This window comes from Oreochromis aureus, linkage group 6 (assembly GCF_013358895.1).
Source record: "Oreochromis aureus strain Israel breed Guangdong linkage group 6, ZZ_aureus, whole genome shotgun sequence".
Classification (NCBI taxonomy): Eukaryota; Metazoa; Chordata; class Actinopteri; order Cichliformes; family Cichlidae; genus Oreochromis; species Oreochromis aureus.
This window is the reverse complement of record NC_052947.1, coordinates 33,263,957-33,283,617: the sequence shown is the minus strand read 5'-3', so window position 1 is coordinate 33,283,617 and position 19,661 is coordinate 33,263,957. Positions and strand designations below refer to the sequence as shown.

The 19,661-nt window shown below is 40.4% G+C and overlaps 2 protein-coding genes across 3 annotated transcripts; one reads left to right on the top strand and one right to left on the bottom strand.

Annotated features, from left to right (window-relative positions):
- The first annotated feature begins 1,678 nt into the window (after positions 1 to 1,678).
- Positions 1,679 to 9,479, top strand: ogal (O-GlcNAcase like). The gene is made up of 17 exons (XM_031753472.2): positions 1,679 to 2,073; positions 2,244 to 2,295; positions 2,675 to 2,772; positions 3,700 to 3,830; positions 4,111 to 4,282; positions 4,411 to 4,509; positions 4,614 to 4,753; positions 4,849 to 4,993; positions 5,542 to 5,640; positions 5,729 to 5,985; positions 6,064 to 6,238; positions 6,677 to 6,762; positions 7,310 to 7,402; positions 7,488 to 7,576; positions 7,927 to 8,047; positions 8,137 to 8,266; positions 9,018 to 9,479. The coding sequence occupies exons 1-17, from the start codon at positions 2,001 to 2,003 to the stop codon at positions 9,152 to 9,154; spliced, it is 2,097 nt and encodes a 698-aa protein (XP_031609332.1). The 5' UTR covers positions 1,679 to 2,000; the 3' UTR covers positions 9,155 to 9,479.
- A 41-nt stretch (positions 9,480 to 9,520) lies between these two features.
- On the bottom strand, positions 9,521 to 19,171 carry cant1b (calcium activated nucleotidase 1b). 2 transcript variants are annotated; one of them, XM_031753440.2, is made up of 6 exons: positions 18,888 to 19,171; positions 16,782 to 16,962; positions 14,106 to 14,693; positions 13,875 to 14,015; positions 12,856 to 13,059; positions 9,521 to 11,877 (listed from the first exon to the last, which is right to left on the bottom strand). In XM_031753440.2, exons 2-6 carry the CDS (start codon positions 16,849 to 16,851, stop codon positions 11,507 to 11,509), a joined length of 1,374 nt encoding a protein of 457 aa, XP_031609300.1. In that variant the 5' UTR covers positions 16,852 to 16,962; positions 18,888 to 19,171; the 3' UTR covers positions 9,521 to 11,506. The 2 variants fall into 2 exon arrangements, with proteins under 2 accessions (XP_031609300.1, XP_031609308.1); XM_031753448.2 differs by lacking the exon at positions 16,782 to 16,962 and having other exon boundaries at positions 18,888 to 19,170.
- Positions 19,172 to 19,661: the final 490 nt, after the last annotated feature.

The window sequence follows — 19,661 nt, the reverse complement described above, 5'->3', positions numbered from 1 at the left end:
GCTGACCGGAGTGGTACTGCCGTGGTCTTCTGCTGCTGTAGCCCACCTAGGTTCGACGATTTGCCTGTTCAGAGATGCTCTTCTGCATACATTGGTTCTAACAGGTGGTTATTTTTTGCTATCCTCCGCTGACTTTTGCATTCAACAAGGCATTTTCACCCAGAGAGCATCCCTCTAAATCCTCCAGATGTTTGTGTGGGAAGATTACCAGCACTTCTGGTACAACCAGCCATGTTTGAACTGTTGCTCAGTCTGAACTTCAGAGGGTTGCCTTGATTGTGTCTAGAGGCTGAAATGCATTGATTTTCCTAAATTGTGATTGGTTATTTATATTAACTGCTGTGCAATACTACACATTTTGGTATTAATCTGATACCAAGTAAATACAGGGCCAGTACTACCGATAGCGGTACCAATACAGATACTTTTAACCTATAAAGGCAGCTTATGAATGTGCGAGCATTGTTTCAGCTACAGGTACCTTGGTGTTCATCTGAACAATAAACTGGACTGGACTCATAATTCAGATGCTCTCTACAGGAAAGGGCAGAGCAGGCTGTACCTGCTGCGGAGACTCAGGTCTTTTGGAGTGAAGGGCCCACTCCTGAAGAACTTCTATGACTCTGTGGTGGCCTCAGCCTTCTTTTACGGTGTGGTCTGCTGGAGCGGCAACATCTCTGCCGGGGACAGGAAGAGACTGAACAGGCTGATCAGAAGGGCCAGCTCTGTTCTAGGATGCCCTCTGGACCCAGTGGAGGTGTTGAGTGACAGGAGAATGGTGGCTAAGCTGTCATCCCTGCTGGACAACATCTCCCACCCCATGCAGGAGACTCTGACAACACTGAGCAGCTCCTTCAGTGGCAGGCTGCAGCACCCACGATGTGGAACGGAGAGATTTCACAGGTCTTTCCTCCCCACTGCTGTCAGACTCCACAACAAAGACTTCAACTGATCAAACAGATACATCCACACATGTGCAATAGCAATAACACTAAGTACATTACTCTTTTTCTGGCATCGTTGTATTATACTTAATTGTATACAGCATTTGTATTCTATTTTATTAGATTGTATATAGTATTTTATTTTATTTTATTTTATTTTATTCTATTCTATTGTGTACAGTATCTTATTGATATCTTATTCCAGTGTTTTTTTCTAATTTTTCTATGCAACTTTGCACTGTCCACTGCTGTAACAAAACAAATTTCCCATGCGTGGGACTAATAAAGGTTATCTTATCTTATGATTTATTAATGTGCAAATTCTGAACACATATTAACAGTAGGTGATTTTTACTATCCGCAATAATTAATTAATACAAAAAACACACCTTTCAATCTTTCCACTTTACCTGGAATATAAATGTGCCTGTCTCTAAATCACGTCGGGTCAATCTGTAACTGTATTATAGGCTGTAAATAAAATAGATGTGACCATCAACACAGAAAGGTTCAGACATTGTTAATAGCTTGCGTTACATCTTTTTCATTAAAAAAAAAGTAAAACCGTTTATTTAAAACTCTTTAGTGGGCTACATACTGAACTTCGAAGAGAAAAACAAAATATCGATCCTGTCACCTAAGTACTTGGGTACTGAACTCCTGTGGCATCCTGCTTGTTTTGTGTGTTGTCCCTTTAAGCTGTGGGCACACTGTCCCTTTAAGACGTCCACCCGGTAGTCAGACACATGCGTCTGAATATGAGCTGAACTTCAGTTATCCGCACCAAACAATAGCTGCGATTCTGTATCGACCATTTACAGCTTTGGACGTTTATTGGCGTTAGCGCGATGTTGCGCAATGCTGCAGGTGTTTAACGCGACTGTTACTGCGCAGGCGTGAGAATAAGGTGCAATAAATGCGAATCAATTTAAAGGTTGGCGTGCATCGCTGTGTCACAGCTGTCAGTATCGCTGTGTCACAGCTGGAGCTGCAGACTAAGCATTGTTAAAGGCAAAAAGCAGGAAGAGACGAAAACTTTTAATATTACAGGAAAACATGTCGAAACCGGACAGTACCAAGCGACAGCCCGTCACCGGGACTGGGCGCTTCATCAGCGGCGTAGTAGAAGGTGAGCAGACCCGGAATCAGGGGCCCAAACACCACGGCTCCGCTAGATTACAGGTTCTTGAATGCTTCCAGCTACCCGCTTTAAAATGTATCTGATTAATCAATGATGCATTGATCAATTTTGGTAAGATGACGGGTTTTGAAGTCTAAGTCGACCTTTGCTTGTTACAGGCTTTTATGGGCGGCCGTGGACTATGGAGCAAAGAACAGAGCTGTTTAAGAGGTATGTGGCCTTAGGCACCGAGCGAAGAACTGGAAATGATGAACACAGTTCCTGAAAGTAATAACAGATGATAATAACAATAGCGACTCAAGCACCTGTTGCTTTTGACATATGTAATATAGCTGTATTCGCATTCATGTATTCATTTTTTTTTTTTTTTTAAATATCCAAAACTACAGTTGCGCTGAATCATTTGCATGAATGAAATGACATGCAGGTGATTTGCACTTCTTTTGCCACAGTTTCTCTTACGCTGGCAATTTCGGTTGTTATTTTCTGTTATTACTAGAAGCTTTTATTGTGATCAGGATGTGCACCAACATTTAAAAATGTTGCACTGAGAATTTCTAACCTCTGGCATAATGTTTTGGTTTTGCAGGGAACAGAAGTGGGGTTTGAACACATACCTGTACGCCCCCAAGGATGATTACAAACACAGGATGTACTGGAGAGACTTGTACGCTGCTGAGGAGGCGGGTGAGTCTCACTGTATCACATTCATACTTCAAAACCACAAAAATCTTTATGGTCTTGGAAGCAGATGAAATTCAGTTACACCTGTCTGCTTGAGTGCAAATATTTTCTTCTTATTTTTAATGATATGGTTAAAAAACAATCGGTGCACATAGCAAAAATGCTGCTGCGCATAAATATAGTTGAACCAGTTTTCTGAAATTTCTTAATCTCAACTATCCAGAAATAAAAGGACAATTTTAAAAGTAACACTGACTAATTCCCTGATCTATTAGCAGAGCTGTTTTGCCTCCATGCAAAGTCCGCCACCTTAACAAATGCCCATTTAGATTAAAAATCTATACTATATTTCCTCTCAGTATGTTAAACAATTTACTAATTTGCAACGTCCAGTTAACTACAATGGAACTGAAACTATGTGTTTAAATTTACGTGTGCATATCTGAGTCTTCATTCAATAGTCGTGCAAAACTCTGGTTATAAATTGAGCCCCAAACAATAAAAGTAAATTAAAACACATAAAATGATAAAAGTTTGGTCATTTTGCAGTTGTCAGCTCTTCCGAACTCATCCCCTTACGACTCATTGTTATCTCCTCAGACATGTTTAAAGTGTCTTTGGGTCGACTGTCTGGATGTTATCAAAAACATTACAGTCTTAAGTGCAATGAAGACGATTTGATGTTTAACCTTTTTCAAACTATCATGTCTTTGATGACCCCTCATCAAGTCAGTGGACTTCAGACCCACCTGTATATCCTCATAAAGTTTCCCCGCAGACACAAAAGCAGCTAAATCTAAGGTTAAACCATGTCACTTCAACTCTTTGTTTTAAATCTGTTCATTGATGGGAAGTAAAGGAATTGTTAACAGAATATGTGAACTGCATCATCAAATAGCATGTCTTCTTTGTCCATTTTTCTTTTCATAGAACAACTAATGGGCCTGATATCAGCAGCGAAACAGCACGACGTCGAGTTCGTCTATGCAATCTCACCCGGCCTGGACATTACTTTCTCCAACCCTAAAGAAGTAGCTGCCCTGAAGAGGAAACTAGATCAGGTAGGACTTTGGAAGCGGAGGTGATGGGTGCAGCAGAAAAAAATATAATATAATTTATAATTGGTTGTATCTCATTTTGTGGCTCTCCGAGGGTTTGGACAGAGCATCGCTTAGCAGTAAAATGGATGCATTTGAAGTGGGGTAGTAAAATTATACAGTGGCTGGTGTAATCGGTGTAATTCTAGGTGGAATAGCCTTTTTTATGTCATTGGCAGCAAGCAAAGTGATGCTAACTTTCACTTGACCCTGTTCACTGAAAGAAATTACATTTGTTCCTTAGGTCAAGGAGTTTGGCTGCAGGTCCTTCTCTTTACTCTTTGACGACATCGAGACTGAGATGTGTCCAGCTGACAAGCAGGCTTTCAGCTCCTTCGCCCACGCTCAGGTGGCCATCACTAACGAGGTGTACAAGCACTTAGGAGAGCCCGAAGTCTTCCTCTTCTGTCCTACAGGTCAGACAGCGAAACTGAGTTAAACAGGAGTACATGTGGTATACAGTCCAGTTAAACAGGGAGCGTTGTGGTAGAAAATGATGCACATTATTCTAACAGTTTCTTAATGATTCACTCTTTATCTTCAGATTACTGTGCTGTTTTCTGTACGCCCAGTGTAACCCAGTCCTCGTACCTGAACACGGTGGGAGAGAAGCTCCTGCCTGGCATTGACGTACTGTGGACCGGTAAGATTACACTCAGCCGGAGCCTGAACCTGTTTCCATGATCTTGAATTTCCCCAAGGTTAATTATTTATTTGTTTTTACTTTTTTTCCATTATTTTATTTAGGTCCAAAAGTAGTATCCCACAAAATCTCAGTTGAATCCATAGAGGAGGTATCCTCAGTCCTGAAGAGGGCACCAGTCATCTGGGACAACATTCATGCCAATGATTATGATCCCCAAAGGCTTTTCCTTGGACCCTATAAGGTTTTTTTTTTTCTCTTCTTTATTTTAACAGTGTTAGATTGTGTGTATGTACCAGTATGACTCCAGTGTCTATATATTATTGTTTTTTCAAAAAGGATAGACCCACTGATCTGATCCCAAAACTGAAAGGAGTGCTCACAAATCCCAATTGTGAGTTTTACCCAAACTTCGTGGCCATTCACACTCTGGCGACATGGTGTAAAGCACCTGCTGAAGGAGCACCGAGGGATGTGGAGATGGGTGAGTTTCTGTTAGTCATGATTTAAGAAATGCATTTTTTTTTTCTTTTTTGTAGAAGGTAAAACATTACAGGACTACCCTCAAGTGCATTCGGCAACTGTGTAGGGAAAGTAATTTGCAGTCACAATATACTGAACCCAACCTGCTCCTGATGCTTTCAGGAGTGCTCAAAGCTAACAGTCTGGCCTTTCTCCTCTGACCTCTGGCATCGACAAGGTTTCATCTTTTCCTTTTTTCCACGAAGAGTGCTTCAGCCTGCCTGACACCAAAAACTACGCCATGACAGTCAGATGTCATATTTAAAAAGAAAAACATGCACTTTTTTGAATATTTTGAATAGTATTTTTTGCTTCATAAGACCCACCCTGACTGAATCACTGTTGCCTGTGGAAGCAACATCAACATCTATTTATGGTGCAGATTTTTTTCCAGTTTTGACAGGAAATGCTGTCAGTGTTGTCGTTATGTTTGCTGGAAATCCACTCCATGCTGTCTGTGAGGTCACAGAGCTTAAACATTGTCTCACTTTCTCTGACCTTCACCTTCAGGTGATGAAGAGCAGGATCCTTGCTACAGCCCACAGAAAGCCCTGAATCTGGCCCTCACTGACTGGCTGGAGGAGTTCATGAGCACAGATCAACCAGGAGGTAGAGTCTTATTAAATATGGTTTAATGATATTAAAAGACATGAACAGGTGGTTGTCACTTTAATACACGATATGTCTGTGCTTCCAGGCCCTTGTCATCCTCGTCTGAAGAAAGAGTCGTCAGAAGAGGAGCCCATGCAGACAGACATGGGTGAGAGCCCCTACGTTCCTGGTCCCGGGGAGAACCCGTTGTACACAGCTGAGCCTCTGACCCTGGATGACCTGAAGCTGCTGTCAGACCTCTTCTACCTGCCCTACGAACACGGTACCACAGCCAGGACCATGCTGCAGGAGCTGGACTGGCTCAAAAACCAAAGTCAGGCAGCAGCTGCAGAGACAGACAAGGTAGTATTTATATTTAAATACAAACGCAGGTCATTTTTCTACATGTTGTCCTCCTACAGCTGTTTTCTGTTTTTTCAGACAGCAGAGTGGTGCTCAAGAGCCCAGCAGTTCGATAACATGTGTGAGGCAGTGGTGCAGATGTTCAACCGCCTGTCAAATGCCCCGAACCGCAGCATCCTGTACGATCTGTACAACTACATCTGTGACATCAAGAGTGGGGTCGGTCTGGCTCGAGCCTACGTGAAAACACTAGGTGAGAAAACGAATATATTCCACTGATATTGCAAACCAACACTGAAGGACTGCTCTATAGATGAAGACGTCGGGGCCCCTTAGTAGCAAATTAAATATCAAAATCACAATACGGACAAAATAACACTTGATAAACAACAATAAACTCAAATTTACATCTATATTAGCAAATACTTCTTGATTTCTTTGAAGAATTCTGAAACAGTTTGTGTGATTTTTCTGCTCCCACTGTTACCTGTAATAAGAGACGAGCTTGTAACCATTTTTTTCCAAACAAACATGAAAATCAGCAGGGAACTGCATTTAGATTATCAGCTCGATGATTAATCCTTCCGTCTTTTTAAAAGAAGTGATTATGCTTTCGTTAAATGAGGCGTGAAAGTGTGAACTGAAACTGCTTACTGTAGCTTTTAATATTTTGGTGTGTTGCCTTCCACAGGAGGTCACAGCCAACCCTCAGCCCAGTTATTGAACGATGATCCTGAACCTTGGGGCTTCAGAGGAGGCCTCTCTGGAGAATTCCAGGTAAACTAAGCAGTGCAGTGAGTTGTTATATAAAATCAGAGCAGTGATAATAGTCAGTAACAAGGCAAGGCCTCCAGCTGATATTTTGTGCTCCATATTTTATTTTTGCACTCCACTACAGTAGCTTTGCATTATTCACAGTTCAAAATAATGAATCTTTATCTTATACTGAGCCTTGGTGCAGCTCCTCGGTTCTTCTACTGTCTCAAACAAGCTGCTTTAGATCCTCTCCCTTCAAACCAGCTTTCATCTGATTGGCTGCCCTTCATAAAGGTGGGCAGGGCCTCCAGTGCTGTGTGCCTTGACATCATTAAGGTCCAAGAGTTAAAAAAAAACTGTCTGTGAAACCAAAAGCAATCTGGTGTCTGAGCTTCTGGCTTACAGTGATTATGAGCACAAACGTTTATTTTATTGTTTTGAAACCTGATCATGTTTAAAGTTACCATCCATCTGTAGTACATACTATATAAGCACCACCTTGTGATGCTAGATCCACCTGATTTTTAAACTTTGGGTTTCTGGTGTCTATTTTCTTCCACACCAACAGAGAATGCTTCCAGGACATGGAAACAGAGACCTGTTCAGACATCCTCCCATGACAGCAGTTTACTGCATACGACCCTACTGCCCCGAGGACAAGGTGAAGATGCTGATCATCAGTGATTTAGTTTTCTCTTAATTAAAATTTAGGAGTTATGTTATGGAGTATTTCTTTCTCTTTCTAGCCAGAGGTAGAGAGGATTTTCAGGGAGATGCAGAAAGCAGGAGAAGGCAAAACTGCTCTGATGGCTCAGCCACCACTTATCAGTGACAGGTAAGAGTCAGCTACTCTGTTAGTGATGTGACCTCACTAACCACTTTCCTCATGTTGATTTTTGGAAACTGTGTTCCTCGTTATTAAAAGTCCATGTGATTCACAAGTTGCACAAGCAGGAAGCATGCATCACTCCTCGAGTTCTCAGGAAGATCCGCCTCTCACTTTGAACATCCATTTTCAAAACACCAATATAGCAACAAGTGAAGTCATGATGGCTACAGCTATCTTTTATATACAGCAGGTGTATTGTTAAAAGGTGCTTTAAATTACTTGGGATGATAAACCTTTTTTCTTCTGTGAATGTGATCTTCCTCTTCATCTTATTTTTTTTCCCTGGGGCATTGCAGCCTGTCAGCAGGTGAAATCCCTCCTTCCCCTCTCTGTGGTCTCATCCTGGAGGATGACCTCGGGCTGTGTGGTTATGCACTGGCCCTCATTGATGCCAAACCAGCCGCAGCCAAGATCCAGGTGATTCAAAGCAAGATGTGAAAATTTTTCTAGAATGCAATATAACCACAAATGCTGTCACTTGACTGTATTCTATTTCCAAACTCCAGAGGGCAGTAAGTGGTTCAGTGTTTGAAGAGTTCCCCTCAGTGATTGCTCTGGAAATGCTCCCTCGGGTCACTGATCCTTCTCCAGCCAAGCGCATGATTGGTCAGCTGTTGTCCTCCATCAGGAGCAGTGGTAGGTCGAGATCTCACACTGTGAACTTGATCATTCTGGATGAAGCTCATCTAACTGCACATGTTGGGGTTTATGAGGCAGAAAATTAACCACATGGGGGAGCTGTTCCATTTAGAGCAACATCATTTTATATCTATAGATGTTTATGATATAAGCTGCTTTGCTGTTTAAGGGCCCTATTATGGTCTTTTCCAACGTTTGTTCTTGGATTCCAGTAGAGTGGCTTTGCATGAATCACAGTTCATAATAATCTTATGCTGTGTCTCAGTTCATCCTGTATGAAATAAAACATTTAGCTCCTCTTGTCTTTGAGGCTTCCCTCAATTTAAGACAGCTGTCTTCTGATTGGCTGCCCCATTCAGAAAGAAAGTTTAAGCAGGAGATAGGTGGGGCTTTGATGACCGTACTAGGGATGCATGCAGTCACCAACATCATAAAGAAAAACTGTAGGAAACTGAGTGTTTTGAGCAGGTTGAAGCCCACGCTGTTAGCTCTCGGGGGTTACTTTTACACATGCTGACCTTATGATTTGAAATGCTTTCCAAGATTATTGTGTGTATCCACCATTCTAACAGTATATGTATGAAAGAAAGTAAGGGAAAACATAATGGTCCCCTTTTAACACCCCCATATATACCTAATTATAAAGTAAGTCTCAGGATATTTACATCTGTGGTATACTTCAGATGAAGCTTTTATTGCTCCTTTTATTACAAAACTCCAAAGTAACCATTGTTTTTTTTCCTTTTAGGGTCCAGAGGAGCCTTTTGTGAGTTGAGGCAGAGCAATCGGAGGATGCTCGACTTTTATTCCAAACTGGGCTCCTTCAAACTCGTACAGATGGACGGGCTACCGCAAGACATCCTTGTAATGGCAACGAGCCTGTGAAAAAGATTGCTCATGAGTACTTTCCTCAGGTTTGAAGTGAGGAGATAAAAATCTGCTATGTGACTAATCGCTAACTTTGGAGCATGTTGATTCAAAATGTTGTCACATTAGGCGGTTAATCGGTGTGATCTTGCACCCATTGCCAAGTCTTTGTAATGCCTGATTAAATCTGAATAACTAACTAATGTATAGTGAAAAGTGTAATGCATTACTATTGATTTTGTAGACATGAAACTGTAAAATGTATAGGTATTTTTTAGATGAATTTGTTGATTTAATCAAGTTAAATAAAAGCCACGAAATACCACAGCAAATGCAACATTAAGATTTTGGTTTCTTGTTTAAATCACGATTCACACGCAAACATTTAAAGGAGAAGAAATTTTAATATCTTTTCAGAGGATACAGGGAATATATTAATGATTAATTATGGTTACATTAAACAGCTGGTGATTCACATGTTCTCTGGCTTGAGAAGCTTATCATAATTACTCGACACATGTGAGGCAACATTTAAGCTGAGGGGTGTAATAGGAAGCAAGTTTGCTTTAGCCAGGCTTTCTTTGCATAAGCTGGTTTGACAAAACCTTCAGTGACAATGAACAGGTGTGTGCGTGTGTGTGAGAGAGAGAGCGTGCTCTGACAAGCTTACACACAGAACATGTGGACAGTACCCCTCTGATCTGAAAACCATTATTTTCAATGGTTTGTGCAGCAACAACAACAGTTTGTAGCTGCAGTGAGCAAAGCACATGTGGAGTGCAAGATCTCTTGCTGGCACCACTGTCAAAATTTTAAAAAAATGTATGGCCTGACCACCAACCAGCCAAAAGAAACCAGGAATCCATTGGTTGTGTTCTGATTGGCTAACAGAAAATCAAAGAAGAGGTTATAGTGTGTGTGTGTGTGTATACAGAACTGTACACCTGTTGGTAACTAGACCACATGATTAAAGGCCTTATACATTTCAATCCAAACAATAAGTCTACAGGTCTACTAAAGCAGTAACAATGATATGAAGTAAAGAAATCAGAGTGACATCCTGCTGGAAGATCTGAAAACTGTGTGAAAGCAGCTTTAGGCCTTTTGCTTCAGGCTCTGTGCTCACTCACATGAAAGGGGGGCATTTGATGTCCTTTGACTCTCTTCTGCACAACATAAACCGATGGAGTGCCAATCAGCAGAAATGGGTCATGAAGTGATATAAAGAACATACAAAATATTAGGCTATTTTTCCATGCAGTGCAAACTTCATACTGGGGTTTATTTCTAATATGACAGCTGCGTATTATAGCTTTTAAACTGGATCCATTTAAACATTCAAACTGCATTCGAGTCTGAGAGTTCCTCATAATGAAGACAATATGGGTCTCAGGCTTTGGACTGAATTAAAGTGAATAATTGATTTTCTTAAGTGAATATTCTATTTAATAATTACAGACTAATCGATTCTCTGATTGGTCTTCTATCAGGATGTCATACCGACAGTGTAAACTAGACTCAGTAACAAAGTAAGACCAAAGAAAAACACCTATTTATGCATTTTCTGCATCACTAAGTTGACACAGTTTGTGCCACAGTAACTTTACTGCACTGTTGATCAGCAGTGCCTGAACAGGTTCTATATAAAAATGTATCCCCTCAGACGGGAACGTATCACTCTTAGAGTATGTCATGGGAGAACAAGTGAGTAAAGCATGCTGGTCTGTAAAGCCCAGATTACATTCAGCATAATGATCTCAAACAAAAGTAAAAGAGAAGATCTGAAAACTTTGACTCTAAACTCAACATAGCTCACTACCTGCTTAATTTTGCTGCATAGTACACCCCTCTAGACTTACCTAGAATAACTTATCATTTACAGAACAGCCGATATAAAACAAGTGAACATGTTTGGGCCTGTTCCATTTCTATTATGACAAAACCTCAGTGTGTCCAAACAGATAAATAAAATCCAAAGCAACAAGTGACCTTAAATATTTCAAGTAATGTATGAACATTAACTTTTATTTTTTTAAACGCTCTTTCGTCTCATTTCCGTGAGTGTCTGACCAGCAGAGTTCGGCTGCAGGAAAGGAGATCTACATCTTATCTGGTGTTTAACAGACTCAGTAGTGTCAAACCAGGAGGTTTAGACAGCAATGTAGCAGTGCTGAAATTAAGTAGTAATGCCTTTAAAACATTTGTTTTTTGGCTGCATCAGTCAGCCAGTCCGTGGTTGGCGACACACAGCTATGCTTCAGGGTTTCCCTTTTATCTTTTCTTGTGTCTCTCAATAATCGTAGTTATATAATGTCTGAATTTGGTCACATCATATTGCACAGGAACGCTGCAGATTCAGCACTGCCTCTTTCAAATAAACTCTAGCCCTTCATATTTTACATCTCCTATCTTTGTCTCAGGCAGCAGCACCTGGCCGCCTAGTGTAAACGCAATGATGTAGGTGGAAATCTTGCCTGCATCCTCCTCTGATTTTATTGCTAGGATGATTTGATCATCTGTGTCTGGGACAAATTTAAAAGAGGAGAAGCCGCGTGTGAGGTTGAGCGGTCCGACGCGCTGCACGCTGACGGAGCGGAAGTCTGCAGGGCAGGACAAGAGGAGGTTGGTGGCACGTCGCTCATCTGCCGTCTCTTCATAACGCTCGTGACTGGCACGGCGAGGGAGGAAGAACCACCGCTGGAGACGCTCACTCCAAGCTGCTGATTCGTGGATAAGGTAGCCTAGAGAGCAAGGAAAGGTAACAGAAATGAATGCAAGGAGTTGGAGGTAATTTCCACATTTCACAATGTTTTGTCCTTTCCCAAACATTTTGGTTTCAATAATTTATAAGCTCTTCGTTTTGTGCCTGAATTTGGCTTTTATACATTATCAAGCTTCCCATTAAGCCCAGTTACACCAGAATTCAAACCCAATGTGGAAAGCAAAAGGGGGATGAAATGAAACCCACTCACAATTGTCTCAAGACAATTTAGCTTTGTATAATGTTTTTTTGTCCACTTGCCTCCATTTAACAATGACATTCCCACAGAACAGGATGCCTTAGCTCGCATATCTAGTTGACTACATCAGAAGACAAACAAAGCGTTGGGAGGACAAAAGTGCAACTTTCTCTAATGTTTAGCCAGTTCGTGAGAGAAAAGTAGTTGACCTCTTACTTAACAAGTGCTGATTGTTACTTGTGTGTTACTGTTCTGTTAAATAACCCATAAACCAAATGTTTTTGGCTGCACTGAAGGTAAAAAGAGTAAAAAGTTGGATTAAGCTGAGTTTTTTGGTAATGTACAACTTTGTGGACTGCTGTTGTCCTCATAGCAGCCATGCTGGCTCCTGCAGAGGATTACAAGACATTTCCTGTCCCCGTCTGTATTTCGCTACACTAACAGGGAAAACTGGACCAGCTTGATTTTGGTCTGACTGCAGTTTCAGAAGAAAACTGCAAATACTAGTCCTAAAAAAAGATATGAAATCTGTATTTAACAAAAAAAACCCCCAAAAAACAACCCTCAAAGCAGTAAATGTTTTAATTAAATAGGCAAATATAACACAAGCATTTAGCAAAATTTATAGGTTATAAGTTGGTTTACACAAAGTTTAATAGTAAAAAGAAATAAAGCCTGATTACTAATTCAGACTGTACTGAAAAAAAAAAAAAAAAAAACCCAAAACAACAAACAAACCCAAAACACACCCAACAGTACCTGGTGGTTTGATCCCCGCTGCACTCCGTAGGGCGTTGTAGTGAGGCACCCAGTTTTGATGCTCCACCTCTCCACTGACGCCAACAACTTTTACCCACTCGGGATTGTTGTTGATGACGTCCCCAGAAGTCGTTGTCCATTCCTTCCCCAGGCCTCCAACAAACAGGTGCTCATCCTTTACTGCAAGCCACTCTGCCTTGAAACCTACACAAGCAAACAAAACACACACGAGTGAGACATTTTTGGGTGTTTATTTTCCAACGAACTAAGAAAAACATTTTTGACAGCACCAGTGTATGACTATCCAAGTGGACTACCATGCAGTGGTTTAGTTTTATCATATATAATTTATTGCCTAATAGTGGATAACTATTTACATGAGCAGTGGTATGCTGAATTATTGCTAAATAAATGGACCATTAACATCCAATGGACAGTGCATCACAAGTCTCATTACAGCAGTCTCTCTGTGGCATTATAAACAGGTTTGAATAGTCTCAACAGGGTGATTGTCCCCTGAAATGATCCCTGAAGTTTTGGAGTCCATATTGTGTTTTTAATTTACCAACTTAATTGGCCATCTTTAGTCCACCTTAGCATGTCCACAGCTGCTGTTATCTCTCTTTATTTCATTAAGAACTATATTGTGCTGTTCAAGACCAGCATATTGTTCAGATTGTTTTCCTCCTCTGGACATAAAGATCCGTATAAACCCAGTAATACATTATATTTGAAAGCGCTGCATTCTGGCACGTTTCAGAAGTCTCCCTGCAGGGACACTTCCAGGTGTATTTTTTCAGCACCAGGTTTATCTTTTAGAGAAGCCAGATCAGGTTTCACAGAGCAGGTGGAGAACATGACAGGAAGTCAGACATAGGAAAAAATCTGGTTAGTTAAAAAAAACAAAAAAACAGAATAAACTATTTGCTCTTGAAACACTCCCAGTGCCGCCTGAAGCTGTGGGAAGAGCACTGTGGGGTTTGCAAGTTGAGACTTCAGGAGTTTTGAAAAGGACTCACCTTTGGAGACTGAGCCATCACCATCAGGTAATATAACCCAAGGAACTGCCTGGTTGCCCTCAATCCTGTACACCACACCTGTACGGTCGTCCACAGTGTACAGGTGACCATTGAATGCTACCAGCTCAGATAGCTCCATACCTGCAGAGGAGTTAACACATGTAATTTTAAGCACAAAAACAATATTTAGATGCAACTATAAATCTGAGTTCCTTCACTGAGTTCACATACCTCGTCCTTTCTCAGCCAGATGGCTCTCCAGGGTGACCGTCTCCGCATCCCATTCCACTTCCAGTCTGTCGCCGGAGGCTGAAACAGTCAGGTGACCTCTTTTCATGTAGCTGAACCACGTCTGATCCTTCGAGCTCTTTGACGCCTTGTCCAAGTCTGCAATCACTCCTATGCGGTAACGGGTGCCGTGCAGCGTCTTCTCAGGTGGACTCAAAGGATATGTGTGATTGTACGGTTTTTCCCTCCTCTGCTGGCGGCCGGGCTTTCGTGCAATTTGTCTATTGGTGTCCCTGAATAAGTCATCCTCACCCTCATCGAGCATTTGAAAGCTGTGAACCCTGTTCCGGTAGTAACCTTTGGTTGGACGCTCCCAGTCCTCTACAGTCCCGTGCAAATATAACATGAGCACTAACGCGAACAGGGTCGCCACGGCGATCGCTCGCCATTTTGGGTGGAAGCGTGTGTCAGAGGTAGCAGTTTGAGTCATGGATGCTAAGGCCAGAGGGAGGCCTCGCACAGCCATGCCAAAGGAGGTCATTGAAGTATCCTTTTCATCCTTACTGTCTGTGGTCTGGGGGTGATTATGGTCTGGAAATGAACACAAAGAGGATTATCAGCAGAGGGGCATGATGGGGGATACATTAAAAAATGAAATATAAAAAGTCAAAATCTGACAAAGAACAAAGTGCTCGGAAAAGAAAATAGTTCCTACATCAAACTGCTCACACCAAGCTTTACTGAATATTTATGTAACCGCATTTTGATGTTTAAAACAGAAACTGATGATGATGAGCTCTCCCTTTCCAACAATGGAAACAATAAACAAATGATATAGACACATATCACATCAAACATTTCATGTGCATTATGAGGTACTGTAAAAAATGAAAGCTGATAATTAAATTTGCAACTTTGATCAATTTTCAACAAAATATTTAAGTAAATTTTGAGTAGAAAAATGACTAAAACTTGAAATATATAGAAAGAATGAACAAAGGGCAGAGGACGACCAGAAGGAAAACTGGGCTCTTGGTCCTATTGTTCTGTATTCACAGCAGGTCTTTGTTGTGCTGTTCAGGCAGAATACTGAGGAGGTAGCTGACCCATCCTACTTCCTCTGAACGGAGGGGGTGCCAGTTACCAGATCTTTGCTCCGTTTGTTTCATCGGTTTATTTAAAAATGAAGGCACTGGTAAATATTATTGGTACATATGAGCTATGTGACAACAATGTTTAACCATGTGGAGCTGCCATCCCTGGTTAGACATTTAAGACTTTAAACAATCAGTTTAATAGTAACATAAAACAGAGTCAACATAAAACAACAGGGCAGATTAATCAGACTGCATACAGGAAGCTTTTGTCCAATTTACCTTTTTTTTTTCCCCCCCAAATGTGAACCTTATGTTTCTTTTGTTACTCTCAACAAGAACAGGAACAGGACAGAACAGGAGGGTGCAGAATAAAGGGACTTACAGGCTAAAAGTTAACGTTTTGTATACAAATACGATTTAGCAACGTATATCACAGCAGGAGATATGCTAGGATCTGGGTGGGGGTACAGGATGTACTACACTAAGCAATGTCCCTCTGTGGTTTCAGAGAAAAGCTCATTAGATTACAAGAAAAATGCAATGTCATCCAGTTACAAGCAAGGCTGGGATGCTCAGTTCCTGATAACACAATTTTTTAGTTACTCTGTGACACAAAATTTGTGTGGTAAACATGTTTTTATGATTGTGCAGTGGTGTGGCTGTATCAGTTTGTTATCTTCTCCTGGTAGTACATTTAGTGAATGAATGTATTAAAGCGTCACATCAAGAAAAAAGTTAAACAGTATGCTCAATAAACGTTGAGTTTAACAGTAGTGACTGTTTTAACAAACCACGGTCTACTCAGTTAAAAATGGGTACTTGGATCTACTGCGTGTTTCACAAATAGTTAATGAGTTGCCTGAAACACAAGAAGTGTGTTTGTTTTGTAAAAACAAAGGGTGCCAAGGTGACCCTCGATAAACCGGCACAGTAAAAAAAAGCTGCACCACTAAAACAGATTGAGGGCTTAATAAAGTATTGTAATAATGTGCCATTATCATAACTAAAAAATATATTTAGCATACATCTTAAAAGATTACCTCACTTTATTTGCTATACAACAATTTGCAATCCGGCAGAACTTAATCCTAAACAGTGAACATTACTGCAGCTATAAATTAAACACTGATAGCAGAAATAAATAGAACAAAATATAGTCAAATTATATCAGCAGCATTACAGCAGCATCAATAAAACTCTGTCTCTCTCTGTTAAAGAGCAACGACATTAACCAGGAAACAAGCCTATGCTTCAAAAGCCTCACATCTGAAAATTTGTGTAAAAAAGGAAACCAGAAAAAACTTGGCAACATCCTGTTTTGTGTTATTGAAATAATTCACATAATCTCACACCACAGTTTTTCCAGCGGGTGCCTCTTCAACAGTTCTCTAGACAAGTTCAGACTTCCCGATTAACATGCTCTCCAAACCACATACACAAATACACACATGTCAAATTAGCAAGCACTTGGCTATGAAACAAACCCTTCATTGTTGCTACTGAATATACGGCCCATAATTCGTATCCCTGGAGAGCCAGACACAGCCTCACTGTACGTTGTATGAAGAATTCAATTATTCACCCTTGCCTCGCCTCTTCACTCCTGAACACGCCACGACTGTCATGTTTGTTCTCCTTTGCACGCTTCCCATAATAAACTCCCTGTCCGCCTTCCGCCAGCCCTCATTCCCACATGAATATCTGATCTCGCAGAGTCGCCTCCTTTTCTCTCCTCGTCGGCTATCTCAAATTTCTCCCCCTTCCTGCAGAGCCAAGAAAGTTTCAATAATGAATTAAGAAGAACAAAGGAGCCCTGGTCAGCAATTACAGATGAGTAAGCTCAATGAACTTTTAGGTCATCCTGAAGCACTTCGAATCAGGACCAAGCTTTGCTTTCTAACAATATATTGGTTACATTTTTAACAAAACTAATGAACAACAGGGAACCAAGAAAGACAAATAAAGGTAGGCACAAAGGTTGGCAAATTCAATTTCTACTTTGATCTTTTTTTTATTGTGTTCTGTAAAGGGCGTTGTAACCATGTTTTATAAAGTGGCCGAATGACAAAGTTTATTTTCTTGACTTTTATTGCTTTTCAATGTCCAATAAACCCTGGTCATTTCTCAGCTATGTTAACAAAGCTATCACCTAAGAAGTACACCCTGTTTTCAAGGTCAAGATAAAACCTTTCTGAGTAAATAAAGAAAAATATCATTTTTTTTTCTCTAGTTACTAATCATCAACTTCTTTCTTATCTTATTTAAGGCTGAATAAACGAAGCTGGGCTTGGAACCATGAATGGTATGAAAAATGGGTGGAGTCAAAGTAACATCACACACTGGTTTGTGGTCATGTTGCGAATTCCTGTTATACAATGTCTTCTGATTGACAAATCCTTAACCAGTGACGATATCCTGGTAATCCTCCTTTCTGATTCTCAGAATGACCATAATTATATAAAATAGACTTGGAGTTTTACTCAGTATGACCTGAAAGGAAAAGGGTTGACTGAGGTCAGAGCATAGGGGCAGAGGGCCGTTTTCAACCTGAAGCCCTTTTGCAATCACCTGAGTCGCTTCTTGGTGCTCATTAGAAACAATGCAGTTCATTTACCACAGGATGGACCAATAAAGTTACAACAGTCTGAGGACGTTAACACATCTCCGTTGTGAGATCACTAAACAAGAAAAATTAGCTGCACAATCATTAATACTTATATTATGATATATCAAACTTAGAAAATAAACACAAACTGGGCAGATTAAAGGTTTGGCATCAATAATACGAACAACTAATATATTGCATTGTATTTAATTGCGGTTTCTACTTCTTCTATCATAAATGCACTCTGTTACACCGAACTACGTGTTTAATAACCATTTAATATTACTGTATATATTTTAACTTTAAATTATTTGTATAAGATATAGATAATAGAGCCTTTTTATTTTTAATGACCTTTATCGCAATCTACTTATTAGAGCTATTCCATCTATTCTGTTTAGGCTGTGTTCATTATTTAACAAGTATAACAAATCTGAGAGTTTCCCAACTTTTGGGATAAATACAATATATCCTGTGGTTTGTTTTATGGTCTTATATTACAGTTTTGTAAACCTCTGCGTTCACTTTTCTACTGTAAAGACTAGTTTAGCTGATCTCCTTTCTGCTCATCATCTTAACAACTGGGACAGATCAGCACATCTCTCTAAGCTAGTAAATACGTGGGACACTGTTTAAACGTGTAAATAAGTACAAAATAAAAACGCTTAAGTCCCAGATAAAGTGAGGTATCTCTCACTAGTTGCCTGTTGAATAACCAACCCCCCACCTCCCCGTCGCTTGGTGTCTACCTGCGTCCACGAAAGCAGAGATAAGGCGACCTGTAAAAAACCAAACAAATCACCCCCTGGCTGTAAACTTTGCCCGACTTTCTCACACAAGCACAGCCGTAGACTGGAGCCTCAAACTGTGAAAACCTAAAGGATTTAACGTATTTAAAGTAGCCACATAAGAGTTGGCTAAACACTTTGAGAGTTAGAAACGCACCGGCACCCGTTAGCCACGCAGCTAGCGTCGGCTAGCATCTTAACGTTACTAACAACATTTATTCCTCGGATTTAAAATCAGTGAACTACTTCAAGGGTTTAATAGGTCGAGCTCTTCGCTGAGACTCTGAGGACTCACCTGGTGTAGACAGTCTTCTGTAAATCAGCCCGACTGTCCATCTTTGATGGGACTGTTCGGTTGGAAGTTTCTCGATGATTAGCTCCTCCTGTTCCGAGACTCCGGAGCAGCTAAACTGGGCGTCTGCACATCCAAATTATGGCTCAGTAATCACCATGACTACTAACTTACTAATGATATCCAGTTGACGGGAGAAATGTCATCATAACCACTGTAATCATCACTATCATCGTTTTAAAAGGCTTCAAGATCAAAACAAAGCGCTCCTGAACCACCCGAGTACACATCAATTACCCACACCATTACGTCAGTGAAAACAACACATATTTTTACTTTAAAATATGTACTTTAAAAAAAAATAAAATATGTACTTTTTAAACTTATTTTTAATTTATGGCATGATTGTGTTATTTAAAAGAAAGCAAGGGGGTTTCCAGACTTTTAAAGGGGGAGGGGGGCTTACAGTACTGTAAGTAATATTAGTATCAAACTACCTTATTACCTTAGTACTCAATATGTGGAATTATTTACATTATAATGTGAAGTTTTTTTTTCCTATAGCCTAAAGTTAGGTTTGTACACACAAAAAGTATGGCACTGACTGTGAAAAAAAGTATAGGCAGAGCTTTTTAAGGGAGGAAAAACAGCATTTGGTGATGTCCATGACTTCAGGCTGCAAAAGACTGCAAAGGGTTTTCATCCAAGGGTCAAAACAGTCCTAATATTGTGACTTATTCTAGTTTATCCATTTTCTTTTAAGCCTCTGAAAATGAG